The sequence below is a fragment of the Stenella coeruleoalba genome, assembly GCF_951394435.1.
Source record: "Stenella coeruleoalba genome assembly, chromosome: 1".
In the NCBI taxonomy this organism is placed as follows: Eukaryota; Metazoa; Chordata; class Mammalia; order Artiodactyla; family Delphinidae; genus Stenella; species Stenella coeruleoalba.
Genome location: NC_137169.1, coordinates 100,713,327 through 100,740,386, shown reverse-complemented (window position 1 = coordinate 100,740,386; position 27,060 = coordinate 100,713,327). Strand labels below are relative to the sequence as shown.

The 27,060-nt window shown below is 35.2% G+C and overlaps 1 protein-coding gene across 2 annotated transcripts in view; it reads right to left on the bottom strand.

The window, feature by feature from the left end:
* Positions 1 to 27,060, bottom strand: part of SYCP1 (synaptonemal complex protein 1) — a 160,434-nt gene that overhangs the window by 132,449 nt on the left and 925 nt on the right. For both annotated transcript variants that reach the window (XM_079902544.1, XM_079902545.1), the window contains exons 3-11: positions 24,457 to 24,541; positions 24,237 to 24,280; positions 24,006 to 24,062; positions 22,706 to 22,870; positions 21,912 to 21,979; positions 16,817 to 16,890; positions 4,585 to 4,643; positions 3,266 to 3,335; positions 2,582 to 2,655 (exon numbers count right to left, since the gene is read on the bottom strand). In XM_079902544.1, the coding sequence (XP_079758670.1) occupies positions 2,582 to 2,655; positions 3,266 to 3,335; positions 4,585 to 4,643; positions 16,817 to 16,890; positions 21,912 to 21,979; positions 22,706 to 22,870; positions 24,006 to 24,062; positions 24,237 to 24,280; positions 24,457 to 24,541 (696 nt within the window). The remainder of the gene's footprint in view (positions 1 to 2,581; positions 2,656 to 3,265; positions 3,336 to 4,584; positions 4,644 to 16,816; positions 16,891 to 21,911; positions 21,980 to 22,705; positions 22,871 to 24,005; positions 24,063 to 24,236; positions 24,281 to 24,456; positions 24,542 to 27,060) is intronic.

The following is a 27,060-nucleotide window of genomic DNA, read 5'->3' as shown; positions in this document are numbered from 1 at the left end:
AACATTTATTGGATGAAGGAATGAACAAACTAATGCAATATACCCAATATTACAGTATGCATTTTAAGATATCACTTAGAAGATTATATATTGAAATCTACTCGTTCATTTATTCCATAAATATTATTGAGCACCTAATCTGTTCCAGAAACCCTAATACGCACTGAATATACAGAGATGATGGAACTCACCTTCAAGAAACTCACAGCCTAGACCAGGAAACAAACAACTATACTTGAATATTATTAGTAATAGGACAAAAATGTTATAGGAATCAAGAAAGGAACACCTAAATCAGTCCTGGGGGAGGTAATCAAAAATTAATCCTTCTCAGAGAACTGAACTGAGTCTTGATAGACAAGTACAAATTAATCAGGCTGCAGGGGAAATGAACATTCTAGACTTGTATGAGAACACAAAGGATCAAGAGATCATGCTTCTATTCAGAGAACTGAAAATATTCAGATGGCTAGAATACAGAGTGCATGTAAAGAAAAGGTGAAAGATAAACTCATAAAGATAGATTGAAGACTTGCAGATTCAACATGGCAGAAAGACCTCTATGCCCTATTTTCATCTTCAAATCACCCAAAAAATAACCAGGAAAACAACAAAGGTGGACTTCATCTTCCATGAAACCACGAGACTTCTATAATCCAAACTACAACATGTCAAAAAGGAAAGCAGTTAGAAGGAACAGAAAAGGATTTAGTATAGAAAAGCAAGGTCAAAACTAAGAGTCTAGGGGCTTCTCTGGTGGCGCAGTGGTTAAGAATCTGCCTGCCAATGCAGAGGACAAAGGTTCGAGCCCTGGTCCGGGAAGATCCCACATGTCGCGAAGCAACTAAGCCCGTGTGCCACAGCTACAGAGCCTGCGCTCTAGAGCCTATGAGCCACAACTACTGAGCCCATGTGCCACAACTACTGAAGCCCGCGCACCTAGAGCCCATGCTCCAAAACAAGAGAAGCCACCGCAATGAGAAGCCTGTGCACTGCAACAAAGAGTTGCCCCCGCTCACCGCAACTAGAGAAAGCCCGTGCGCAGCAACGAAGACCCAACGCAGCCAAATAAATAAATAAAAATAAATTAAAAAAAAAAAAACTAAGAGTCTACACAGGGAAGATTACAAATGAGCAGATAATTCAATCCCAAAGAAACAGAATGTTTCAAGAATTAGAAGCAACAGACACTGTGAAAGGTAGGTATGAAACAGGAGACTAAGTCTAAGGAGACTGGAAGTCTGCAAAGAGTAGTAAGACCTCCCTAGGCCCTCTTAACCCTCCTTTCCTGGACTCTACTCCCTGAAAGCCAATGTAGTCAGAGAACTAACCTACTCCATCTTTATAAGAGACACTGGTATGATCAAACTGAAAAAAAGAATCTCTAAACCTGGGTATTCCAGGCACAGGAAGGGGTGGAGACAAAGGATATAATTGAGAGTCAGCATATGGAATGATGAGACTCAGCTTGTCCTTCCTACCCTGCCAACCCAGCCCCAAAATGCCATCAGCAAAGTTTACATTCCCAGGCAGGAATTTGGAGAACTCCAGAAAAAAAAAAAAGCCTTACAAATAATGACATTTAGGAGTCCCCAACAAAAACACTAGCTGGCCACAGCATAATTTTACAGGGAACGCCCCAAATCTGTAAGCTCTGCTCATGTACCCAGGATTCCAACAAGCTTCTTAGCACTTTATTCTATTTTTGTGTTCTGTAATAATAAGCACAATTTTAAATTTTAAGAAGACCTTCTTCTTTCAGAAATCTGGTTTAAAAAATACAGTTAAAATACAGAAAAAATTGTTAACTCTTTCAAAAGATCAAAGTATAACACATAAATCAGAATTCTATCATTTAACCAGAACTTAAAGAAACTCTAAGAATCTTCTCTGTACTTTCAATTAACGTTTGCCATTATTGTTCAAGTAGATATCCTTATTATCTATAATTACAAGGTATCTGTGGCAAGTCAGATAAAAACTCAGGAAAAATTGGGGGAAGTAGAGAGATGAGGATTCCTTTCTATATTTCATTTTCCATTCTGGATTCAGAAGGCTTGAAACTGTTAAAGTTGGCATAATAATCATCTGAAATCAACATTCTTGTGACTGCAAAAGAACACAGACTCATCATTTTCAAGTCTCGCACTATGTGTCATTAATAGAAAGAAGCAAAAGAATGTTTTAGTTCCCCTTCATTGGTGTCATAAATAGTGTATTTCAAAATAAACTGCAAAATGTGGGTCGAGTGGTCAATCATCATCATCTTTATATTTTATGAGGTTTCTGTCTGAACAAAACTTCTCACAAAATAACATATTTTTACAGCAATGTCCTAAAACCCACTAATATAAATATTGTAGAAGATTCACTGATTTTAAAAAAGGACTAGCATTTAGTATGTATAAATTTGAGTCAATGGAAATTAAGGCAAATGGAAAATATATTTAAATATGTATAATATTAAAATTCTCTCAGAAATTTATCAAGCAGGCAGCAAGTACAAATTTCTCTTGAAATTTTAAGTATCTCATGAATTAGCAAGTATAAAGAATACAGAAAGTTGATTTTTAAAAAGCACCTGCTTTTCCTTGTTATTTATTTCCTTCTTGTATTGTTCATCAAGATGTTGGATTTTTTCATAATCTTCCTTTACTTTAAAAATAAAACAAATACACTTTAATATCTTCACATAATTGTATAACAAACAAAATTTTAAGTTTCTGATATTTTATTTCACTTCCTTATTTATCTAGATATTAAACCCCAAAGGTTTCTAACAAGTTAAAACTGCTATTTTCTTGCTGCTAACTTTCTGTTTAGTAAAATAAAGAATTTAAATAATATCAAAGTTACAATAACTTTTAAAAATTCTATCATTCTTATAATAGCAGATATATAAAAGTTTTTTCTTTATAACACACTAGTCTGAAATAACAGATTTTAAATGTGTATGTATATTATTATTTTAACATGCAACTTGACCAAGAAATGTAAAAATAAGACCAAATCACACTTCAAATCACCAAATCACACCATTATACAAACCATAATTTGATTTCAGGGAAAATGTAGCTTTTGAAGCCAAAAGGTTATTTTTAACATATACCAATTTCCTGCCACATTCCACAAGATTTTGAGGGGCTTATAAAACCATATACAATACAGAAATTTTCAATAGTTTAGGCATCAAGCTGAAGGTATGAAAACATTAGCAGAATCTAATAAACAGCAAAAGAGTAATATAAAAAATAAGGATTCCTACCCTTAAAATGGATTTCCAGTCTGGAATTCTCAGCTTGCACACGAAGTTCCTCAAAAGCTATTATCATTTTCTGAAATACATTTAACTTTTAAGAATCATACTTAGACTTTTTAAATAGCTTTCCTCAAACAATGAAAATAATAAATTTGTATCATCTGATCATTATACTTAAAACTATACAACTTTGAATAATGAAAATTCTATAACTTTTAACAATTAAATAAATTTACTAAAATATTAAGAGTGCCTATTAAGGTAGCTTCCCAGGTATTTGAAGGCACTGAAGACAGGTTATATATCACTGAACAGCAAAAAAACAATTGTTGGTACTCTAGTCATTTACTTAATAGCCCATACCAAAATCTGTAATTTTCTATTGATTTTTGCTTATGTATTTCTGTCTTCACTAAAGTGTAACCTCTGTGAGGTCTCTCCCCATAAGAGTTCAAATTATACTTCTATTACCTGGCAGCATGAGTTCATTCACATTCAACAAATCCTGATTTGTAAAATTGGATGAATTCATTTATTCATTTAATAAATAGTTACTGAGTGTCAATTATGTGCCAGGCACTGTTTTAAGCACTTAGGATATAAGACAAAGTCCTTACCCTATTGGAACTAACTTATATTTCAGTGTAAGAAAGAATATATACACACACAAATACACACACACATACACACACACACGTGTATATCAAATAAATATCATGTAGTTTTAAGTGCTCTTCAGAAAAGTTAGCCAAGGTGAGGAGATAGAGGATAATTGAACAGAAAGACATTTTAGGTAAAGTAGTAAAGGGGATAATAAAAAAAGCAGAATGAAGCTTATGAGTTTGCATAAGATCTTGGATACAGAAGTTCTAGATAGAAGGAACAAATTCAAAGAAGCAAGATCAGAAAGAGCTTAGCAAGTTTGAGAAACAAAAAAGGAACAACTATAGAAGAGAAGCAAAGTGGAAAATGATAGGGGATGGGGTAAAAAAGGTAAACAGGCAACAAACAGATTGATAATACTGGCATGTTTTTCAAATTAATGGTTAAGTGTCACAATGTGCTAGTCTCTGACACAGAGTTAATATCTAATAAATTAAGTTAAATGGTGTCACTAACATGTAAATTCAAAAAATATTAAAAAACAGAACATTAATACTCATGGTATATATAGAACCCTGGGAATTTTATTGGATATAATCATATATCAAAAGATAAATAATAATCCCTTTAGCAAGAACAATTGTTCATATCTTTGTAGCTATCACTATAATTTGCTTAGAAATGCCTCTGTTTAAAATATTCAAATTTTCAATACCACTTACCTCAATGTTACTATTTAGGTCCACATAAACTTGCCTAGTTTCTTCCCGCTCATATTCATCTATTATAAATATAAAATTTTCAAAAGTAAATTTGAAAACAATTACAATTCCAATAAGATAATACTCAAATGTCTCCGGTAAACATTAAAATATTTAAAAATCTGTGTTAGTAAAGGGCACTGGTATATCTTTTGAGTCTTTTAAAGTAGTATCAAAAGCAGCTTCATAGTAAGGTATGGTCATACTTCATGACATCAACCTCAAAAGCTAGGTGCTGTTCAATTATCTCTAATTTCCTTTTATAGAATTACTACTATTCATTAATTTATTCAAACTTTGTAAAATATATTTACAGTTTTAGACTTTACAATAAGTAGGGATTTAACCACTAGTCTATGAAGTATTTTTCCTTTGTATATTTAAGATTCTTGAAGTACATGTGAAAGGCAAAGCTCACTCTTGTTTCTGCTCTATCTCTGAAGAGGCAGGAAAGAAGATAAATCTCAAGACCAGAGGAACAAGTTAAGAATAGGTGTAGCCCCAAGAACAAATCTCCTGTAACTCCTCTATAATATTTTTTAGGGTTTTCTTTTTTGGTTTTTTTTTAACCTGAGCAATGATTCCCTCTAACTATATATTCAAGCCTTGAGTAAAGTCAGTAAAACTTAGAGTTGATAGGTGGTGCTGTAGAGAATTAAGGCATGAGGCAGGAAAAGAAATGCAGCTGTCCCATCATCATTCCCCCAGGTAAGGCCAAGCAACACAGAAACCACATTAGACTAAAGGGAGGGTATTGGTCCTATATTCTCAGTAACAAGCTGCAAAACAAGAGAACAGCAGCTACGATAGACTCAAATGTCAATGAAGAGCCAAATGAACTGACTTTAGAAGAATACAAGTATCCTAAATGCCTCAAAAATACTGAAGAGAGCTCTAGACTTATCACAGCACATGGAACAGGAGCCATTTATTTGAATATTCAAATAAACCACTTTTATTTGAATATTAAAGGGCTGGAAAATTTAAAGAAATAGAGACAGAACACATCAGCATTTCAACAGAAAGATGGTTCATCCTTCTCACTCCATCTATTCACTGTCTCATATTCACTAACAAACACATTTAGCAACAAACCTTCTCTATTCCACAGAAATTATTTGCACCAAAGAACTGCATTCTATTGCCAACACCTCCAATCTTCCCGTTACCACTACCACCAGTACTTCCAAAATACCCTCCAGTCATTCTTCCAATAGGCAAGTACTGAAAAGCAAATAAATAAAACTACAAAAAAGAAAATAAATTGGTATAGATGTACTTTACAGTTGTCAGGAGCAAGTTGCTACAGGTGGCATAGAGAAGGGACTTTCGTAGCAGAGTGTTCTAATATACTGACATAATACTGTAACAGTATAAGCCTACCTTTTTGGTTTTCCTGGTATCTATCTATCTATCTATCTATCTATCTATCTATCTAAACTCCCTGGTTTTCCTGGTATCTATCTATCTATCTATCTAAACTCCCCACCCCCACCTCCTCCCTTCCCTCTCTCTCCCCTCTCCCTCCTCTCTCTCTCTCTCATACACACACACACACACACACACACACACACACACACACTTACTTTGCCCTAATTTGGCCAACTAGATCGTGCTGCATTCATCATCTTAAATAAGAAAGGATTCAACCAAAAGCAAAGAAAATGTCTATGAGTTTCAAAAGCCCAGTGTTGGGATTAGGGGAAAGATTCAAGATATAAACAAGTAATAGATTTTCAGAATATATAAGTCAGAACAAAGCTTCCATCCTCTAGACCTAAGAAATATTTACCAGTTTGTAAGGAAGAAGCCTTTAAAAGGGGAAGCTGAGAGAGCTTATTAGATTCTGGCAGGTACTTAAGAAAGGGTTCACAAATACCATATGCTAACACATATATACGGAATCTAAGGAAAAAAAAATGTCATGAAGAACCTAGGGGTAAGACAGGAATAAAGACACAGACCTACTAGAGAATGGACTTGAGGATATGGGGAGGGGGAAGGGTAAGCTGTGACAAAGCCAGAGAGTGGCATGGACATATATACACTACCAAACGTAAAATAGATAGCCAGTGGGAAGGAGCCGCATAGCACAGGGAGATCAGCTGGGTGCTTTGTGACCACCTAGAGGGGTGGGATAGGGAGGGTGGGAGGGAGGGAGATGCAAGAGGGAAGAGATATGGGAACATATGTATATGTATAACTGATTCACTTTGTTATAAAGCAGAAACTAACACACCATTGTAAAGCAATTATTCTCCAATAAAGATGTAAAAAAAAAAAAAGAAAGGGTTCTGTAGCCCTCTACCCTCACCAAGCTAAGCTTCAGGGTTGGGGAACACAGAAATCCCAGAGAGTTAGGGCCAACTAAGAGTAGAGTGGGGCTGTGCTTTTTTTTTCTTCAGTATAACTCTAGGAAGATGACAAAACCTGAGAAGAAATGCCTGTGAAATATATATAGACAGGTAAGGCCTTAAACAGCTTCACAGTTTCCCTTGTTCCAACACGTTGTGCAACTGAGCATGGTGGGATAAAGCACAGAGAACCAGCATACCTGAATAGGCCCTGAGGACTGGTATGAGGAGCAGCTCACCAACTATCTATGTGGACAAATAACTGAATACCAATCGAAATGATGAAAAGTCTCAGAGGATAGATGACTGAGAAACAAACGTCCCTCTCTACCACATGGTACTATATGGGTACCCCCAAATTTACATACAATCCCAGGGAAAGAAGAAAAATTCCCAAATTTACTGAGATAATTTCTTCCACACTAGCAGAATGAAGGCTTTAAGATATAAAGATATAAAAAAGATATAAAAATATAAAAAATATAAAGATATAAAACATCTTAAAAATTAAGAATTTTTAACATTTTAAGACATAAAAATCTTGTGCATACTTGAGTTTGCTGACTAAAATCACTCAGAATCATATATTCTACAAAATTTATCAGAGTACGAGAAAACCACACAGAAGGGACAGAAAAGAGATTCAGCTACCATAAGTAGAGCCATGCAAGGTGAAAACATTAGAAATTGCTCAGTGACCTGCTGTACAGCTATAAATATAAAAAGAGGATTCAACCACTATACTAGGACCAAGCTCAGTTTATCACCTAGTTTGTTTATTTAGTCTAGATAGTTCTTGCTTTTTTCAATGATGTATATGGTTAGAAAACCTACACGAGGCCTATGAAAAAATACTGTCAAACAAAGAAAAGGGAACATGAAAGATGTTAAAAGGAACAGCCTATCTCTGAAAACGAACTCTAGAGAATTCAGATGAAAATTTCAGAAAACTATTTGGTATTCTCAACAGAACCAAGAAAATATGGTCTCAGTGAAAGAGGAAGATACAGTCATAAAGAAAGAACAGGCCATGTTAGAAATTCAAGAAATGGGGTGAATTAAATAGAAAAAATAAATAAGGAGGAAAGGAGCAATGGCTTAGATAATGAGAGACTCAAAGGAACTAGAGATTAGAGGCAGGACAGGAAAGAACTGATACTTCAGAAGTCAAATTGTTTCCTAATACAGGAAACAAACATAAATTGAGGGGGTGGGGGAACAAATATTAAAACAATTAGAGAAACGAAGAACAGAGGGCCAACAAACAAATAATAAGTATACCCAAACAGAAATCAGAATAAGTGACCAAAGATATCATAAGGCTTTCCTGGTCTAAAGAAATAGACTAGTGCATATAGATCCAAATGGTTGCACTGACAAAACTGTAAATCAAAAGGATCAAGAAAATGCCAGAGTCCTGGCAAGGGGGAAAATATATGCATAAATACGTATACTATATATTTAGGTAGAAATCTAGGTATAGATAAATGGAACTGTGATTATCCCCATTTCACAGATAACAAAAGTGTGACACAGAAAAATTATGTTATTTGCTAGGATCCCAAAATAATAAGTGGTGGTACATGATTAAAACACAGGTCTGCCTAATGAAAACCAGTAGGGATAAATGCAAAGAATGTTATTTGGATCCAAAAACCTAAATGCACTTGCAAAGAATGAAGTAAAAAAAAAAAGTGAAAGATTTTAATGACTAGTGAAGTCACTAAAGCCTATAATACAATGTGACTATCAAATAAGCTGACTTTAGAGTTCATTAATGACACCTACAATTAGACAAGAAATAGTCCTTTACACAGGTCAAGTTACACATTAGAGTATCTAATACAGATCTGGACTCCTAAATATAACAACAATATTCAAACAGATCAACCAAAATAACAAAAGTACAAAGAATCTTGAAACATCTAGGCTGAAGAAGACAAGATTCAGAAAGGACAAGTAACCACCTTTAAAAATCTAAAGAGATAAAAAAGTGCTTAGACTTTTTCTGTATGCCTTAAGGAGAAGAAATACAATAAGAAGAGAGAAACTACAAAGAGATTTCAATATAAGAGATTTCAACAGGGAATTCCCTGGAGGTCCACACTTTCACTGCAGGGGGCCCAGGTTCCACCCCTGGTGGGGAACTAAGATCCCGCAAGCTGCCTGGTGTGGCCAAAAAAACAAAAAGAGAGAGAGAGAGAGATTTCAACATAAAAATAAGAGCTGTGCTTAAATGACAGCCTCGGGGTTAGTGGGTTTCCAACACTGAATATGTTCAATCACAGGAAAGAGACTACCACTTGGTAGTCACAAAGGAAATTATTAATTTCCTATAAAAGAATTAAAGCAATGGATATGTAAATAGACCAAAAAGCTTTAAAGTCCTTTTCAACACTAAGTAATTTAGATTAAGGGATAAGGCTACAGGAAAAAAAAAAATGTATGCAGTACTTCGAATGGCAGGCTAAAGAATTCCAATAGACAGCCATTTAAAGGTTTGGTTTTTTTTAAGGTACATCTAAGAACAAATTTATTCTTTACTTATTCATTCATGAATTTATTTATTGCCTGCTATCTTCACAGACACTGTGCAAAGTGTTGAATATACTGAGTCAAATAAGACATGATCCCTTGCCTGCAAGCTTACAGTGAGATGTAGTAGGTACTCAATATTTGTTGAAGGAATTCATAAATACATGGTAAAGGTATACTAAGGGTACTAAGTAAAAGAAGAGGAGCATCTAAGTCAGAGTGAAAAACTAGGGAATATTTCCCAAGGGTGGTAATAATTACTCTGAGTTTTGAAGGACAAATATGAATTAACAAGATGAAAAAGGAAGGAGGATCAGCCAATAAACATATGCAAAAACTCAGAAGTATAATCTGTTTAGGGGTTAACAAGTAGTTCTCCATGAGCTTGTGTATGTGGGACATGTGAAAAGATTTGGCAAGGTGAAGGGAAGTGGCAAACACCATGCTATCCTGAAAATTATGGAAAGCCACTGAAAAAATTAGACAGTGACATTATTTGATCTGTATTTTGAAAAAGCATCCAGGACTCTTGTCTTATGGTAATGACTAAATAATTCAGACCAACCTTCCTCCTAAAGATAAAAATCTGGAGGAATTTTTTGAATTATTGAAAGAATCAAAGATCTAAAAAGATAATGATGAATCATCAGGCCAAGAACAGGTTGAGGATTATAACTCAGAAAACCCAAACCAACTTCCAGTGTCAGTCAAGATGGAATAAGCCCACTATAGCCTTTCTCTCCCATTGATTACAACTAAAAACTCTGGATGAAATCCATAAAGCAACTACTTGAGGAATCTGAAAAGTAAGCAAAAGCAGGTAGATTGGGAAGAAAAGTAAAATCTTGAAGAAATGACTCATGTGAAGGCAAGTTTCCTGTTTGTTTAGTTTTTTTCCTACCTTCTCTCCTAGCATTACTAAAGTGTAAGGGCCCAGCAGAACTATAAAAGCAAAAGGAAATCCCTTTTTTTTTTTCTCTTCCAGCCCTGCCCCAAAGGTGGCTCCAGTAGTGGAGCTACAGCAGCCATGGCAGCAAGGACATATGAAACCCCAGGAGAAACTCCATGTCTCTCACCAAAGGACAGGAGGACGGGACCCCTGTAAGGCTGAGGGTGAAGGGGCAATGCTAGAGAGAGCTCGAGAAGGTGATTCCCTAATTATTTGTATGACTTGGCACAAGTCCCATAGGGAAAAGGGAGGATGTGCATGTACAAGATAGACCCAAGGCAAATATAGCAAGTCCCTCTGAAATCACTATCCAAGTCCCAGAACTAATCTAATCTTGAGTGGAGCATACATGAAACAGATGCAGAGTAACATGGCAAAAGCTTTGAAAACTGAACTGATAATGGAACCCCAGCACACAAAAGGTAAGATAGAACTTGTGATCTAAATTTGAGTTGCATATCTGCTAAAATACAAACAAACAAACAAACATTTTCCAGGGGATTTTTAACAGGACCCAGAATCTCACAACATGTCCAGGATATAATCTAAAACTTCTCAGCATTCAGAGAACTAGGAAAATGTCACATCATTCTAAGTCTCAAGCAAGCAATCAAAAATAATGAAGTACACAATGAGATAAACAATAAGAACTAGAATCTACAAAACAACAAACCACAGAAACAGATCCCAAGGGATTCCAGATATTGGCATTGCTGGACAAAAAATTTAATAAAACTAAGCTTACTATGCTCATGGAGACAAAAAAAAAATGAGCTTAAAAATTTCTGCAAGGAATTTGAAACTCTAAAAAGTAACATTACAGATATTTTTTAAAGAACAGAACCAGAGAATACAAGAGCAGAAATTAAGGCCTAACAGATGAATTTAAAAACAGTTTAGAAACAGCTAAATAGAGAATTGGTGAACTGGAACAAAGCAGAAGAAATTATCCTGAAGGGAGCGCAATAAGAAAAGAAGATGAAAGATACAAAAAAGGTAAGAAATATGGAAGGAACAGCACAGTGACCTCACTGTTATGACTTGAAAAGATTCAACAGGCTCTCATCTAAGGGATTTTGCATTTGCTGTTTCCTCTGCCCGAAATATTCATTCCCAAAATAGCTACATGATACATTCCCTCATTTATTCAGGTCTCTAATCAGATACCACTTAATCAGAAAAAAACTTCCCCAAATACCCTATCCCAAAATATTCTCTTTTGAAGCAGTTGTCATCACCCAACATGTATTTTATTTATTCATTTATGATATGTGTCCCTTTACAAGAGTGCATACTCCATAATAGCAGAAATTTTGTCTGTTTACCACTGTTTTCCCTTAGCATCTAGAACATTTCATGGCACATAGTAGGCACTTTTTAAAATGTTGAATGAATAAATAAAAGAGAAAATCACAAGAGTAAAAATAAAGGCTTACGGCAAAAATACAGATGGAGTTTACAGTAAATATAAGGCAAGTATTAAGAATTTTTAGGGCAAGAATATATAATGGAGAAAAGACAGTCTGTTCAATAAGTGGTGTTTGGAAAACTGGACAGCAACATGTAAATGAATGAAATTAGAACATTCCCTAATACACAAAAATAAACTCAAAATGGATTATAGACCTAAATGTAAGGCCACAGACTACAAAACTCTTAGAGGAAAACATAGGCAGAACACTGACATAAATCACAGCAAGATCTTTTTTGATCCACCTCCTAGAGTAATGAAAATAAAAACAAAAATAAACAAATGGGACCTAATTAAACTTAAAAGCTTTTGCATAGCAAAGGAAACCATAAACAAAACAAAAAGACAACCCTCAGAATGGGAGAAAATATTTACGAATGAAGCAACCAACAAGAAATTAATCTCCAAAATATACAAACAGCTCATGCAACTCAATATCAAAAAAGCAAACAACCCTTGGGCTTCCCTGGTGGCGCAGCGGTTGAGAGTCCGCCTGCCGATGCAGGGGACATGGGTTCGTGCCCCGGTCCGGGAAGATCCCACATGCCGCGGAGCGGCTGGGCCCGTGAGCCATGGCCGATGAGCCTGTGCATCCGGAGCCTGTGCTCCACAACGGGAGAGGCCACAACAGTGAGAGGCCCGCGTACAGCAAAAATAAAACAACAACAACAAAAAAAAAAAAAAACAAAAAAAGCAAACAACCCAGTCAAAAAATGGGTGGAAGACCTAAAAAGCCTTTTCTCCAAAGAAGACATACACATGGCTAAAAAGCACGTGAAAAGAAGCGCAACATCACTAATTAAGAGAAATGCAAATCAAAACTACCATGAGGTACATTCATTCAACAAGTGATATGCTCAGGGCCAGGGATCCAGCAGTGAATAAACAGACAACAATTTTAATCTCATAGAGCTTACATTCCATTGCGGGAGGAGGTAAGATAATAAACATCTCAAAAAAGTAAAATCTAGAGTTTGTCAGATAGTGATTGACTGCCCAGGAGTGAAACAATTCAGGGAAAAAGGACTTGAAGTGTCAGTAGAGGTTGGGGTCATCAATGTACAATACAGTGGCTAGGCTAGAACCTAGGGGAAGATGGTATTTGAATAAAGACCTGAAGGAGGTGAGGGAGCAGCACATGATGATGTTGGGGAGGGGTGGGAGCATCCCAGGCACAGGGACCAGCAGGGACAAAGAACTTGAAGTGGGAGTAGGTCTGGAGAGTCTGAGGTGGCCAGAGCAGAGTCAATGAGGAGGAGAGAAGCAAGAGATGAGGATGGAAGAGTAGGCAGGGGCAGACATGAAAGGCCTTGTGGACCACTGTCAGGACTTTGACTTTTCCATTGAGTGTGATGGGAAACTGCTGGAGAATTAGGAGCACAGCAACAGTACAATCAGACTTAGGCTTAACAGTATTATCTAGACCACCAATGCCCCAAAGGTGAGCAACAGACCTTTGGAAATGTGGCTGATGAGACTGATTTTTCATTTTATTTCATTTTAATTAAATTTAAAACTCATTTCTTGATTCAGTGATTGGAAAACTTATAAGTGTGTTTGGAACAACTTGGGTATGTGAATCTATTTTTTTCAACTGTACATTTATGAGTTTTAAATATAGATCAGGTATTTCCAATAAATTTTACCATCTGAGGGCTTCCCTGGTGGTGCAGTGGTTGAGAATCTGCCTGCCAATGCAGGGGACATGGGTTCAAGCCCTGGTCTGGGAAGATCCCACATGCCACAGAGCAACTAGGCCCGTGAGCCACAACTACTGAGCCTGCGCGTCTGGAGCCCATGCTCTGCAACAAGAGAGGCCGCGATAGTGAGAGGCCCGCGCACCGTGATGAAGAGTGGCCCCCACTTGCCGCAACTAGAGAAAGCCCTCGCACAGAAATGAAGACCCAACACAGTCAAAAATAAATTAATTAATTAATTAATTATAGTATCTTTAAAAAAAAACAAAAATTTTACCATCTGAAAGAAAAAAAAAACAACCTACCATGAGGTATCACTTCACACTGGTCAGAATGGCCATCAACAAAAAATGTACAAACAGTAAATGCTGGAGAGAGTGTGCAGAAAAAGGAACCCTCCTACATTGTTGGTGGGAATGTAAATTGGTACAGCCACTATGGAAAACAGTATAGAGGTTCTTTACAAAACTAAAAACAGAGCTACCATATGATCCACCACTCCTGGGCATATATCCAGAGAAAACCATAATTCAAAAAGATACATGCACCCCAATGTTCACTGCAGCACTATTTACAATAGCCAGGACATGGAAGTAACCTAAATGTCTATCCGCAGAAGAATGGATAAAGAAAATGTGGTACATATATACAACAGAATATTACTCAGCCAGAAAAAAGAATGAACTAATGCCATTTGCAGCAGCATGGATGGACCTAGAGATTATCATACTGAGTGAAGTAAGTCAAACAGAGAAAGACAAATATCGTATGATATTGCTTATATGTGGAATCTAAAAAAAGGTACAAATCAACTTATCTACAAAACAGAAATAGAGTTACAGATGTAGAAAACAAACTTATGGTTACCAGGAGGTAAGGTGGGAGGAAGGGATAAAATGGGACATTGGAACTGACATATACAGACTACTATATATAAAATAGATAACTAATAAGGACCTGCTACATAGCACAGGGAACTGTACTCAATATTCTGTAATGGCCTATATGGGAAAAGAATCTAAAAAAGAGTGGATATATGTATATGTATGTGTAACTGATTCACTTTGCTGTATACCTGAAACTAACACAACATTGTAAATCAAATATACTCCAATAAAAATTTAAAAAATAATAATAATCATAATAATAATAAAATAAATAAAAGATGTTTTAGGAAAAAAAGAATCTACATGTCACATCAAGATATACTCTTTAGGGGAATTCTGTGGTGGTCCAGTGGTTAGGACTCTGTGCTTTCACTGCCAAGGGCACAGGTTCAATCCCTGGCTGGAGAACTAAGATCCTGCAAGCCATGTGGCATCGCCATAAATAAATAAATAAATAAATAAATAAACAAACGAACAAATATGAGGAAAAAAGATATACTCTTTAGTTCACTTAAGAGATCACCTAAAAATGTTTAAAAGGTTCTTCAAACCTCTCCCACCATCTGATATCTGACTTAGCTTAAAACTAAATGGAAGAAAGAACTAACAGCCTTGCCTCTCTAGCCCAGGTTACTTTCTACAGTGCAGTCCATATACTATCTCTCTACCCCATCCATATACTTTTCACCACTTTTTATATTTAGACAGAAAAGTTAATCTTGCAAGTTGAATAAACAGGGTATCATGGAAGAGCTGATAGTGGTGCGGTACATTCTGGAAGGTATATGTAGTTGCAAAAGCAAAGTACTTTAGGCAGAGACCAAGAATAAAATAACTAGCAATACTGCATACTAGAAATAATAATAACAGCTAACATTTATTGAGCACTTTGCACTGTTTAAGCATTTTATATTTATTAACTACCTTAATTCTCAAAACAACACTGAGGTACTTTACTAACTAATAAACAGAGGGTCAGAGATTACATAAATTATTCAAATTATTCAAGGTCAAGCAGATAACAACTGAAAGTTTGAATTTGAGCACAGGGCTATCTATCTCTTCAATCCAAGCTCTTAAGCTGTGTGGTATCAATTAAAATTTGAAAAATAGAGGCTATCCTGAAAAAGCAGGTAGACAGTATTTCCCAACAGATTCTTGGCAGAAACAAACAAACAACAAAGTAGACCTAATGGCAGATTAATGACAAAGACAAAAACAATTATTTTTGAAAATCAGATTATGTTTTTCATCAAAATGAAAAAAATTCCTACTTTACAATTAACATCAAAATATGCATAAAATAAAAACATGCACTTTCACATACATACTACAACCTTAATAGAATGTTTTAAAATAATGTTTCTTTAGAAGAAATTTGAGAATTCTATTTATAAATAAATACTACACTGCTATTCTTAAGCACTGTGCTTTCAGCATAGCCCTCCATCAGTATTTTCTATTATGAACATGGCTATATATCATTCTTGATTCAATTTCCTGGTTGTTCCAAACAGAAGAGAAGGTTAGTCTCAAGACCACACTTTAATTGAAATGCGAATTAACCATAAATGCCAAGTAAATATATATCTTTTAAAATATATTATCTTTCAAAAAGCTTGAAGAACTTTTCAAAGCTCAAAGAACTGAGAATCTAGTTACTACTTATATAAAGAAATGGTATGAGACACATATAACTTGTTCAAATAAAAAATGGCTCCTGGGACTTCCCTGGTGGTCCAGTGGTTAAGAATCCACCTTCCAATGCAGGGGACATGGGTTCGATCCCTGGTCAGGAAACTAGGATCCCACATGCCACAGGGCAACTAAGGCCGTGCCACAACTACTGAGCCTGCATGCTCTAGAGCCCACGCACCACAACTAGAGGGCCCACATGCCGCAACTACTGAGGCTGCACACTCTGCAGCCTATGTGCCGCAACTAGACAGCCCATGCACCACAACTACCTAGCCCGCGTGCTCTGGAGCCCGTGCGCCACAAGTAGAGAGAAGCCCACGTGCTGCAACAAAAAGACCCCACGTGCTGCAACAAAAATACCCCACATGCTGCAATGAAAAGACCCCACATGCAACAACCAAAAGACCTTGCATGCTGCAGTGAAGATCCCATGTGCCACAACTAAGACACAACGCAGCCAAATAAATAAATAAATAAATATTTTTTAAAAATTTTTAATTGGTTCCAAAAACTGAAAAGACAATTTGTTTCCCTCTCCACCCCCACCATTAAAGTAATAACAATAAATTGATAAAATCATATAAAATGAGAAAGATATTTACATTTCTTTGTCTTTTCAGCAGATCTGGCACAAGTTTCTTTGAGTAGATTACATAAATGCCTTGTAGCATTATTCCTGAAACAGAGGAAAGAGTTTGCATAAGTGTAATGTATCTCAAAGCAAAATCATATATAAAAGTTATGAAACATTACTGTTACAATTTTAAAGAAATTCTTAAAACATCATAATATTTAATATATATCACATATCGTTCATAAATGACTATAAAGGAAAAATTGGTTGACTGTACTATTAGCAAAGATGATTTAATAACTGCCTCCTTTTAAAGTGAAAAGCTCCTTAAAAGTTTCTACCCAAGTAGCTTTCAATAACCTTTTAGTAAACAGTTCCAGATTCACCTAAGAAATAAAATGAGAAGAGAGGATTGGTATTTTCATTACTAATTACCCCAGAAATATTCTAGCTATCTTACCTTCAAAACATAAAATAAGTAATTTTCTGAAGAGTCATTAATTATGTGAATAAGACCTCTGATCATCTCACAGATGCAGAAAAAGCTTTTGACAAAATTCAAAATCCATCTATGATAAAAATTTTCAACAGAGTGGGTACAGAGGGAACCTACATCAACATAATAAAAGCCATATATAACAAGTCCACAGCTAACATCATACTCAACCCTGAAAAGCTGAAAGTTTGTCCTGTAAGATCAGGAACAAGACAAGGATGCCCATTCTTGCCACTGATATTCAACATAGTATTGGAAGTCCTAGCCACAGCAATAGACAAGAAAATAAAAGGCACTTGAATCAGAAAGAACAAAGTAAAACTGTCACGATTTGCAGATGACATGCTATTATATATAGAAAACCCTAAAGCCTCCACCGAAAAACTGTTAGAACTAATAAACAAATTCAGTAAAGTTACAGGATACAAAACCAACATACAAAAATCAGTTGTATTTCTGTACACTAATAATGAACTATCAGAAGAGAAATTAAGAATATAATTCCATTTACAATTGCATCAAAAAGAATAACACACTTAGGAATACATTTAACCAAGGAGGTAAAAGACCTGCACACTGAAAACTATAACACACTGATGAAAGAAATTGAAGAAGACACAAATAAATGGAAAAATCTTCTGTGTCCATGAATTAGAAGAATTAATATTGTTAAAATGTCCACACTACCTAAATGGAGTCTGGTACCAATTCCAAAATTGGAAGGGGGTTCCTCACACCAACAAGCAATTCTGGGCACCACAGCTGAGTGTCCTACAATTCAATTCTGACACCATCTACCTGGAGATAGCATCAGACTTCATAAGTTAAGGGTTCAGTCCTATAAGACTGCTACCCTCCCCTTATCCCACCAACTTCAGATGCTTGTTGCAAGCCCAGGTTGTTACCTGTGGTTCTGTCCCACTGGCTATAAATCAGAGGTTCCCATGACCTCCTCCTTGGCTTCTATTAATTTGCTAGAATGACTCAGAGAACAGAGAAACAATTTACTTACTAGAGTACTGGTTTATCATAAAAGGATATAACTCAGGAACAGCCAAGTGGGAAAGATGCACAGGGCAAGGTATGAGGAAAGGGTGAGAATCTTTCATGCTCTCTCCGAGCTCATCATTCTCCCCAAATCTCCACATGTTCACCAACCAGGAACCTCTCGAACCCTGACCTCTCAGGTTTTTACAGAGGCTTCATTAGATAGTCATGACTGATTAAATCTTTAGCCATTGGCAACTGATTCAACCTCCAGGTCCTTGCCTGTCCCCAGAGGTTGGAAGTTCCAATCCTCTAACCACGTGGTTGGCTCTCCAGGCAACCGGCCCCTATCTTTAGGTGGGGTCCAAAAGTCACCTCATTAGCATAACAAGACACCTTTTCACTCTCAACATTTAGGAAATTCCAAGGGTTTGAAGAGTTGTGAGTCAGGAAAGATGGATGAAAACTAAATATATACGTGAAATATATTTTGGTCATCTGAATGACCAAATATATATATATATTTTCTTATAAATCACAATACCACACTACTGAAAGCAATCTACAAATTCAATGCAATCCCACTCAAATTTCCAATGGCATTTTTCACAGAAACAGAACAAACAATACTAAAATTTGTATGGCATCACCAAAAACCCCAATTAGCCAAAGTAATCTTGAGAAAGGAGACCAAAGCTGGAGGCATCACACTTCCTGATTTGAAACTACATTATAAAGCTATAGTAATCAAAATGGTATGGTACTGGCATAAAACCAGACACATAAATCAATAGAACAGAATAGACAGCCCAGAAATAAACCCACAGATATACAGTCAATTAATTCATGACGAAGAAACCAAAAACATACAGAATGAGGAAAGGACAGTCTCTTCAATACATGGTGTTGGGGAAACTAGACAGCCACATGCAAAAGAACAAAACTGGACCACTACCTTACACCATACACAAAAATAAAGTCAAAAGGGATCAAAGACTTGAACCTAAGATCTGAAATCATAAAACTCCTAGAAGAAAACATAGGCAGTAAGCTCCTTGACATAGGTGATGATTTTCTGGATTTAACACCAAAAGCAAAGGTAACAAAAGGAAAAATAAACAAGTGGGCTACATCAAATTTAAAAGCTTCTGCACAGCAAAGGAAACCATAAACAAAATTAAAAGGCAACCTACTAAATGAGAGAAAATATTTGCAAATCATATATCTGATAAGAGGTTAATATCCAAAGTATATAAAGAAGTCATGCAACTCAATAGCAAAAAACAATCTGATTTTAATGTGGGAAGAGGATCTGGACAGAGATTTTTCCAGAGAAGACATACAGATGGTCAACAGGTACATGAAAAGGTGCCCAACATCACTAACCCCCAGGGAAATGCAAATCAAAATCACAATGAGATACTACCTCACACCTATTAGAATGACTATTATTAAAAAGATGAGATAACAAGTGCTGGTGAGGATGTGGAGAAAAGCGAACCCTTGTGCACTACTGGTGGGAATATAAATTGGTTCAGCCACTATGAAAAACAGTTTGGTGGCTCCTCAAAAAATTAAAAATAAAACCATATGATCTAGCAATTCTACTTCTTGGGATTTATCCAAAGGAAACAAGAATACTAACTTGAAAAGGCATATGCATCCCCATGTTCAATGCAGCATTATTTACAACAGTCAAGACATGGAAACAACCTAACTATCAATGGATAAATAAAGTGTGGAATATATATACACCCATAAAAATGAAGGAAATCCTGTCATTTACAACATTATGAATGGAACTTGAGAGCATTATGCTATATGAAATAACTCAGACAAAGAAAGACAAATACCGTATGGTCTCATTTATATGTGAAATCTTAAAAAAAAAAATTAAAAACTTATAGATACAGACAACAGATTGATGGTTGCCAGAGACAGAGGTGGGAGGTGGGCAAAATGAGTGAAGGGAGTTAAAAGGTACAAACTTCCAGTCATAAAATAAATCCCGGGGATGTAATATACCGCATGATGAATACAGTTAGTAATATTGTATATTTGAAAGTTGCTAAGAGAGTAGATCTTGAGGGTTCTTGTCAAAACAAAAAATCTGCAATTATATGTGGTAATGGATATTAACTAGACTTATTGTGGTGATAATTTTGCAATATATACATATATCAATCATTACATTATACACTTAAAAATAATATAATGTTATATGTCAATTATATCTCAACCAAAAAAAATTTTAAAGGTCAATATAATGCAGTCATATCTTCCAAATCTCATTAAATGGTATTGAAAGTTAAAAAAAAAAGACCTCTGGGTGTCTCGAAGTTGCTAACATATACACCAGTTTAAATTTTCCAATGTATAATTTTTCTGCAGAAATGAATTGTTACAGATTAACATTTTATAATAATTTTTAAGTCTAAATATTAGTTTAATGAAGAGCAAAAGTTGTAATATTACATAAACTACATCCTTTAACATTTTCAATAATCTAATAAATGAAAAGGTTAAGAAGTCACTGAAATCAAAGGTGGCTTTGTTTTGTTTTCAAAGCCTGTGACTATTCTCTACCACAAATCAGTAGTTCTCAAAGTATGATCCTTGCACCAGCAGCATCCACATCACTTGTTAGAAGTACAAATTCTTAAGTCTACTCCACTGAATCAGAAACTCTGGCAGGGGAGGAGAGGCCAACAACATGTGTTTTAAGAAGCTCTGTGGGTAATTCTGAAGCTTGCTAAAGTTTAAGAACCACTGTTCTAGACAGAGGAACTTTTTATTGTTACTGATTTTGTAAAATCAAAACAAGTAACTACAAACCTAATTCTTGGACTTCCCTGGTGGCACAGTGGTTAAGAATCTGCTTGCCAATGCAGGTAACACGGGTTGGCGCCCTGGTCCGGGAAGATCCCACATGCTGTGGAGCAACTAAGCCTGTGTGCCACAACTACTGAGCCTGCGCTCTAGAACCCGCAAGCCACAACTACCGAAGCCCATGCGCCTAGAGCCCATGCTCTGCAACAAGAGAAGCCACCGCAATGAGAAGCCCGCACACCGCAACAAAGAGTAGCCCCCCGCTCACCACAACTAGAGAAAGCCCGCGCGCAGCAATGAAGACCCAACACAGCCAAAATTAAATAAATAAAATAAATTAATTAATTTTAAAAAAAAGGATGATACTAAAGTTTTAAGCCAAAGTTAATGGAAGAATGATTGGGCCACTGGCAAAAACAGGAATTTGACAGTGAGAATTAGCTTGGAACTAAGTTGAGCCCTCTTCTGCAAGGGTTTCACCTAAAACAATAGTCAAACAAAAAGGTATACAATATACATAGGCAGTTGTAGATATAAGATTATCAGGTACCTTTATCAACACTAAGTAATGGCTTCCCTGCCTATCATTTTAAAAAGTGAGAAGTTACTAGTCAGTGACCACAGTTTGCCAAATGCAAGAATGTAAAATAGGTATGTCTTCCTTTTCTCCACAGCACCCAGATAGAATTCTATATATCAATTAATATTATACAACAGAAAGAGCACATCCAATTTTTGGAAATTATTTTAATAATTAGTTTGGAATAAAAAATAAATTTGTAAAGAACAAATTCATTAAATTATTACTTACTCTTTTATTAAATCTTTATTTTCTTGAATTCCTTCTTCTAATTTCAAACTTACTTTTTCATTTTCAAACTAATTTATAAGACAAAAGAACAGTTCATCACATTTTACTTAGCAAAATAAACATGAGTATATTCATTAAGCAGCATTTCTTTGCTAACATGCTATGATGGTCAATAAGAATTATTTTCTTTGAACACAAAGAAGAACTTTTTTTGTCACACTTATGGATATCCTATAAGAATATGGGTCTCACTTTCATCAGTCTAAAATTAGGTTTGCTGAATTATCTCCAAAATGTATCCAACAATATTTTAATGTGATATTATCTTCCCTAAACATTTTGAAATGATGTTTTATCTTTCTCCTAACCCAATGTTGCATTTTCTCAAAATTTTTCTTTCACTATGCCATAAAATTGAAGAGAAACAGTTTCAAATTTAAAGTTTTATCTACAATGTCATTTTCTAATATAATAAAAAAGACATATCAAACAAAACATCATCAGTAACAGGAACCAATAAAAATTAAAATTCTATAATTAGAATCATTAAATCAATCTTTATCTAAAGTAAATTACTATTTCCCTAGTCATTTGCATTAAGTTTCATGCAGCCTGTCTTCTGCTCATCCTAAAGTTGAAATGCAACTAATATTAATGAAACTTCAAAAAACACCATTCTTAAAATCCACATCACAGAAACAAGATAAACCCAACTTACTCTGAAATAATACTCTAGTTTTAATAGTATTATAAGATTTACTATACTATATTTTCAATTACAAATTTCATTATACCTGTAGTTCTTGAATGGCTTTCCGCTGTGCTTCAATTATTTTTCTATTTTCTTGCAACTTGTTTTCTTTCTGCTTCAGTTCAGATTCTACACTCACTTTCCACTTCTTGATCTTGTCAGTCTCCTTATACAGTTTTGAATATAGTCTGCTCATTGGTTCTGAATTCTATTATAAAATAGGTTTTCAATGACTGTTAATAGTTCAAAATTTTAGTATAACCAAACTACAGCTGCCTATTGAAAATATCCATGAGTATCTTAATAGTTGAGACCAAATTTCTCCTCAATTTATGCCCTAATACCATGCTGAAAGCTATATTAACTTTTTGCTAACTACTAAGGCAATATTAGCTACTTTACTAAGGTTACTGGTCACCTGACTAAGTTATTCCTTGATGAATAAAATCAAATAACTTCAAAATGTGCCTAAGCCAGAAGTTAGAAATCTTTAAGTCAATGAGAGAATCTGGCTGCTTAAAAGCTAAAATAAATCACTCTACATGAAATGTGTCAATTTTAGCAATGGTCTTGAAATATTTTGGTTATACAAACAGCTTAAGGATTAGCCAAAGGATATGAAGTTTAAGGTACAATGACAAGAAAAATAATAGTGAACACAAGATCTTTCATTTAGCCTGAGGTTTTATTTGGATTTTATTTGGATTTCCTGCATCATCCCTTTCCACATTATAAGGTAAATGTCAAAGGTTTGCTTTTATTTTTTTAATCATGCTACTTTCTCCTTGCTGATAGCTCTGTTATCAAAATATATGAATAAATTCCGTATTTCTAAATTTGTGATACCATAATCCCAGCAACAACCAGATAGCACTTTACCAGGCCATGGAATTTCTCTTTGCTTTAAAGACATCTATGTGCCATAAGAAAGAATGATTTTTATAACTAAAATCAAAAGTACAGTATATCCTACAAATTCCTTAGACAGTAAACCAGCCAAACAATCATACCTATTAATTCAAGAATTGTTTGTAAAATACTGGCTTAATTCTCAACCTTTTCACACATTGCATTCATCTCCCCTTTCCTATTCTTGATTTTTATGGTTTAAAGTTAAATTGCCCCGTAAGAATTCATGCTTTTATAACTCAGGAAAATACAGAGGCCTAGTGTTTCAGCAAATTCAAAAGAAAAGCAAAGTGGCAAAAAGGTTTTAAAGAATATAACTTAAAACCTTAACTAAATATTAATCCTTTTGAAGCTTCAAAAGAAAGATAAATACAAGTAATAATAAATGATACTCCAATTACAAGAAATTTAATATAGACAGGAAATCTTCTGACCTCAAAATCAGAGTCTTTTAGTCCCTCCTGGTAATGACAACTGTCAGAATTATCAACCTAAAAAATGAATAAATTTTTCCTATGAGAAAATACTCCTGATGATAGTTTCCAAATAGCAGCAATTAAATACTGAAGACTAGTAATCCAACAACTAAAGACTTTTTTTTCTTTTTCAAGCAAGCCATTCAATATCTAAACAGGTTATATCTATATACACTATACTTAACTGACCTGTTCAAGCATGGGCAAAAAGTCAACTTTTTGTAAAGCAGGATCTGCAAGATAAAAGACAACTGGAATTAAATATGCCAACATCCTGTTTTATATATTAAGTATTATATCTAGCTTTAATGTCAACGCTATCAATATAATACTCTTATTTGATACCTAGCAATGTGTATTTTAAAAATGCTTCTATGTAAGGTGATACATTGCTTTTCTAGTCTCCTACCTGAATCAATGTTTTTCCCATTTTTGGAGAAATTAGTCATTGCAAATGGAAAACCAAAATCATCTTCAACACATTTGTTGAAACCCTAGAAACACAAAGAAGTTCTTAAACACACTGTCTCATACCACTCTAATAACTAGCAGTGTAATATGTAATTACATATACAGTATACATCTGCTTAAAAAAGTGACTATAATTGTAAATCCTTTAATGTATACATAGTGTTAAATATATCAAACGATTTTGCCCTGTAAACAAAGCAAAATTTTTTAATTTTCACTTATAAGAGAAAGCTAAACTAAAATTACATGATACATGCTTTGTTAAGTACTCAGTAATAATTTTAGTGATTTTAATTAGTAGCTTAGAATATTGGCTTTCTTCAATTTCATTATGATCTTTCCCCTGGTAGAATTGAGAATTTTCTTCACTGAATAGCATTTTAATATTATACTCTTTGGCTATAGAGACATAAGAATTTTTCTACAACATAGAAAATTAAAATATTCATTGCTTCATCCTATTTCCAACATAAAGTTCCACATAAGAAATTTATTTTTTTAAACAGAAAGACAGATCAATGGAACAGGATAGAAAGCCCAGAGACAAACCCACGCACATATGGACACCTTATCTTTGATAAAGGTGGCAGGAATGTACAGTGGAGAAAGGACAGCCTCTTCAATAAGTAGTGCTGGGAAAACTGGACAGATACATGTAAAAGTATGAGATTAGATCACTCCCTAACACCATACACAAAAATAAGCTCAAAATGGATTAAAGACCTAAATGTAAGGCCAGAAACTATCAAACTCTTAGAGGAAAACATAGGCAGAACACTCTATGACATAAATCACAGCAAGATCCTTTCTGACCCACCTCCTAGAGTAATGGAAATAAAAACAAAAATAAACAAATGGGACCTAATGAAACTTCAAAGCTTTTGCACAGCAAAGGAAACCATAAACAAGACCAAAAGACAACCCTCAGAATGGGAGAAAATATTTGCAAATGAAGCAACTGACAAAGGATTAATCTCCAAAATTTACAAGCAGCTCATGCAGCTCAATAACAAGAAAACAAACAACCCAATCCAAGAATGGGCAGAAGACCTAAATAGACATTTCTCCAAAGAAGATATACAGACTGCCAACAAACACATGAAAGAATGCTCAACATCATTAATCATTAGAGAAATGCAAATCAAAACTACCATGAGATATCATCTCACCCCAGTCAGAATGGCCATCATCAAAAAATCTAGAAACAATAAATGCTGGAGAGGGTGTGGAAAAAAGGGAACCCTCTTGCACTGCTGGTGGGAATGTGAATAGGTTCAGCCACTATGGAGAACAGTATGGAGGTTCCTTAAAAAACTACAAATAGAACTACCATACGAGCCAGCAATCCCACTACTGGGCATATACCCTGAGAAAACCAAAATTCAAAAAGAGTCATGTACCAAAATGTTCATTGCAGCTCTATTTACAATAGCCCGGAGATGGAAACAACCTAAGTGCCCATCATCGGATGAATGGATAAAGAAGACGTGGCACATATAAACAATGGAATATTACTCAGCCATAAAAAGAAACGAAATTGAGCTATTTGTAGTAAGGTGGATAGACCTAGAGTCTGTCATACAGAGTGAAGTAAGTCAGAAAGAAAAAGACAAATACCGTATGCTAACACATATATATGGAATTTAAGAAAAAAAATGTCATGAAGAACCTAGGGGTAAGACAGGAATAAAGACACAGACCTACTGGAGAACAGACTTGAGGATATAGGGAGGGGGAAGGGTGAGCTGTGACAGGGCAAGAGAGAGTCATGGACATATACACACTAACAAACGTAAGGTAGATAGCTAGTGGGAAGCAGCCGCATGGCACAGGGAGATCAGCTCAGTGCTTTGTGACCGCCTGGAGGGGTGGGATAGGGAGGGTGGGAGGGAGGGAGACGCAAGAGGGAAGAGATATGGGAACATATGTATATGTATAACTGATTCACTTTGTTATAAAGCAGAAACTAACACACCATTGTAAAGCAATTATACCCCAATAAAGATGTTAAAAAAAATTATTTTTTTAATGTAATTTTTTTTTTTTGCCACACTGTGCATAATGTGGGTTCTTAGTTCCCTGACCAGGGACTGAACGCATGCCCCCTGCAGTGAAAGTGCGGAGTCAACCACTGGACTGGCCAGGGAAGTCCCCACATGAGAAATTTAAATAAATTACTAAAAAAAGCTCTATTCCTCCTTTCCTATAAGAACCTACTACACGTACGAACTTCCCGTTTATCCTGTCAACCCAGAAGCTCAGAGTCAAATTTTAACCTCAAACACTGATTTTTACCAGTATGTCAACATATTTGTCCAAATTTTCTTAATTTTCCTTGATCCTAATATTCTTCTAATTTATATTTTACTATTTCATTGTATATGTTCATAAGTTGCTTTAAATCATTTAAAGAAAGAGGATTAAAGTAAGCAGGTTCCATTATGTATGCAGAATTCCAAAGCACCAGTAATTATTTCTTTAAATGAATGATGCCTAAACACATTAAGTGTGCTCATTATTCATTCAAAGAAATGCTATTCAA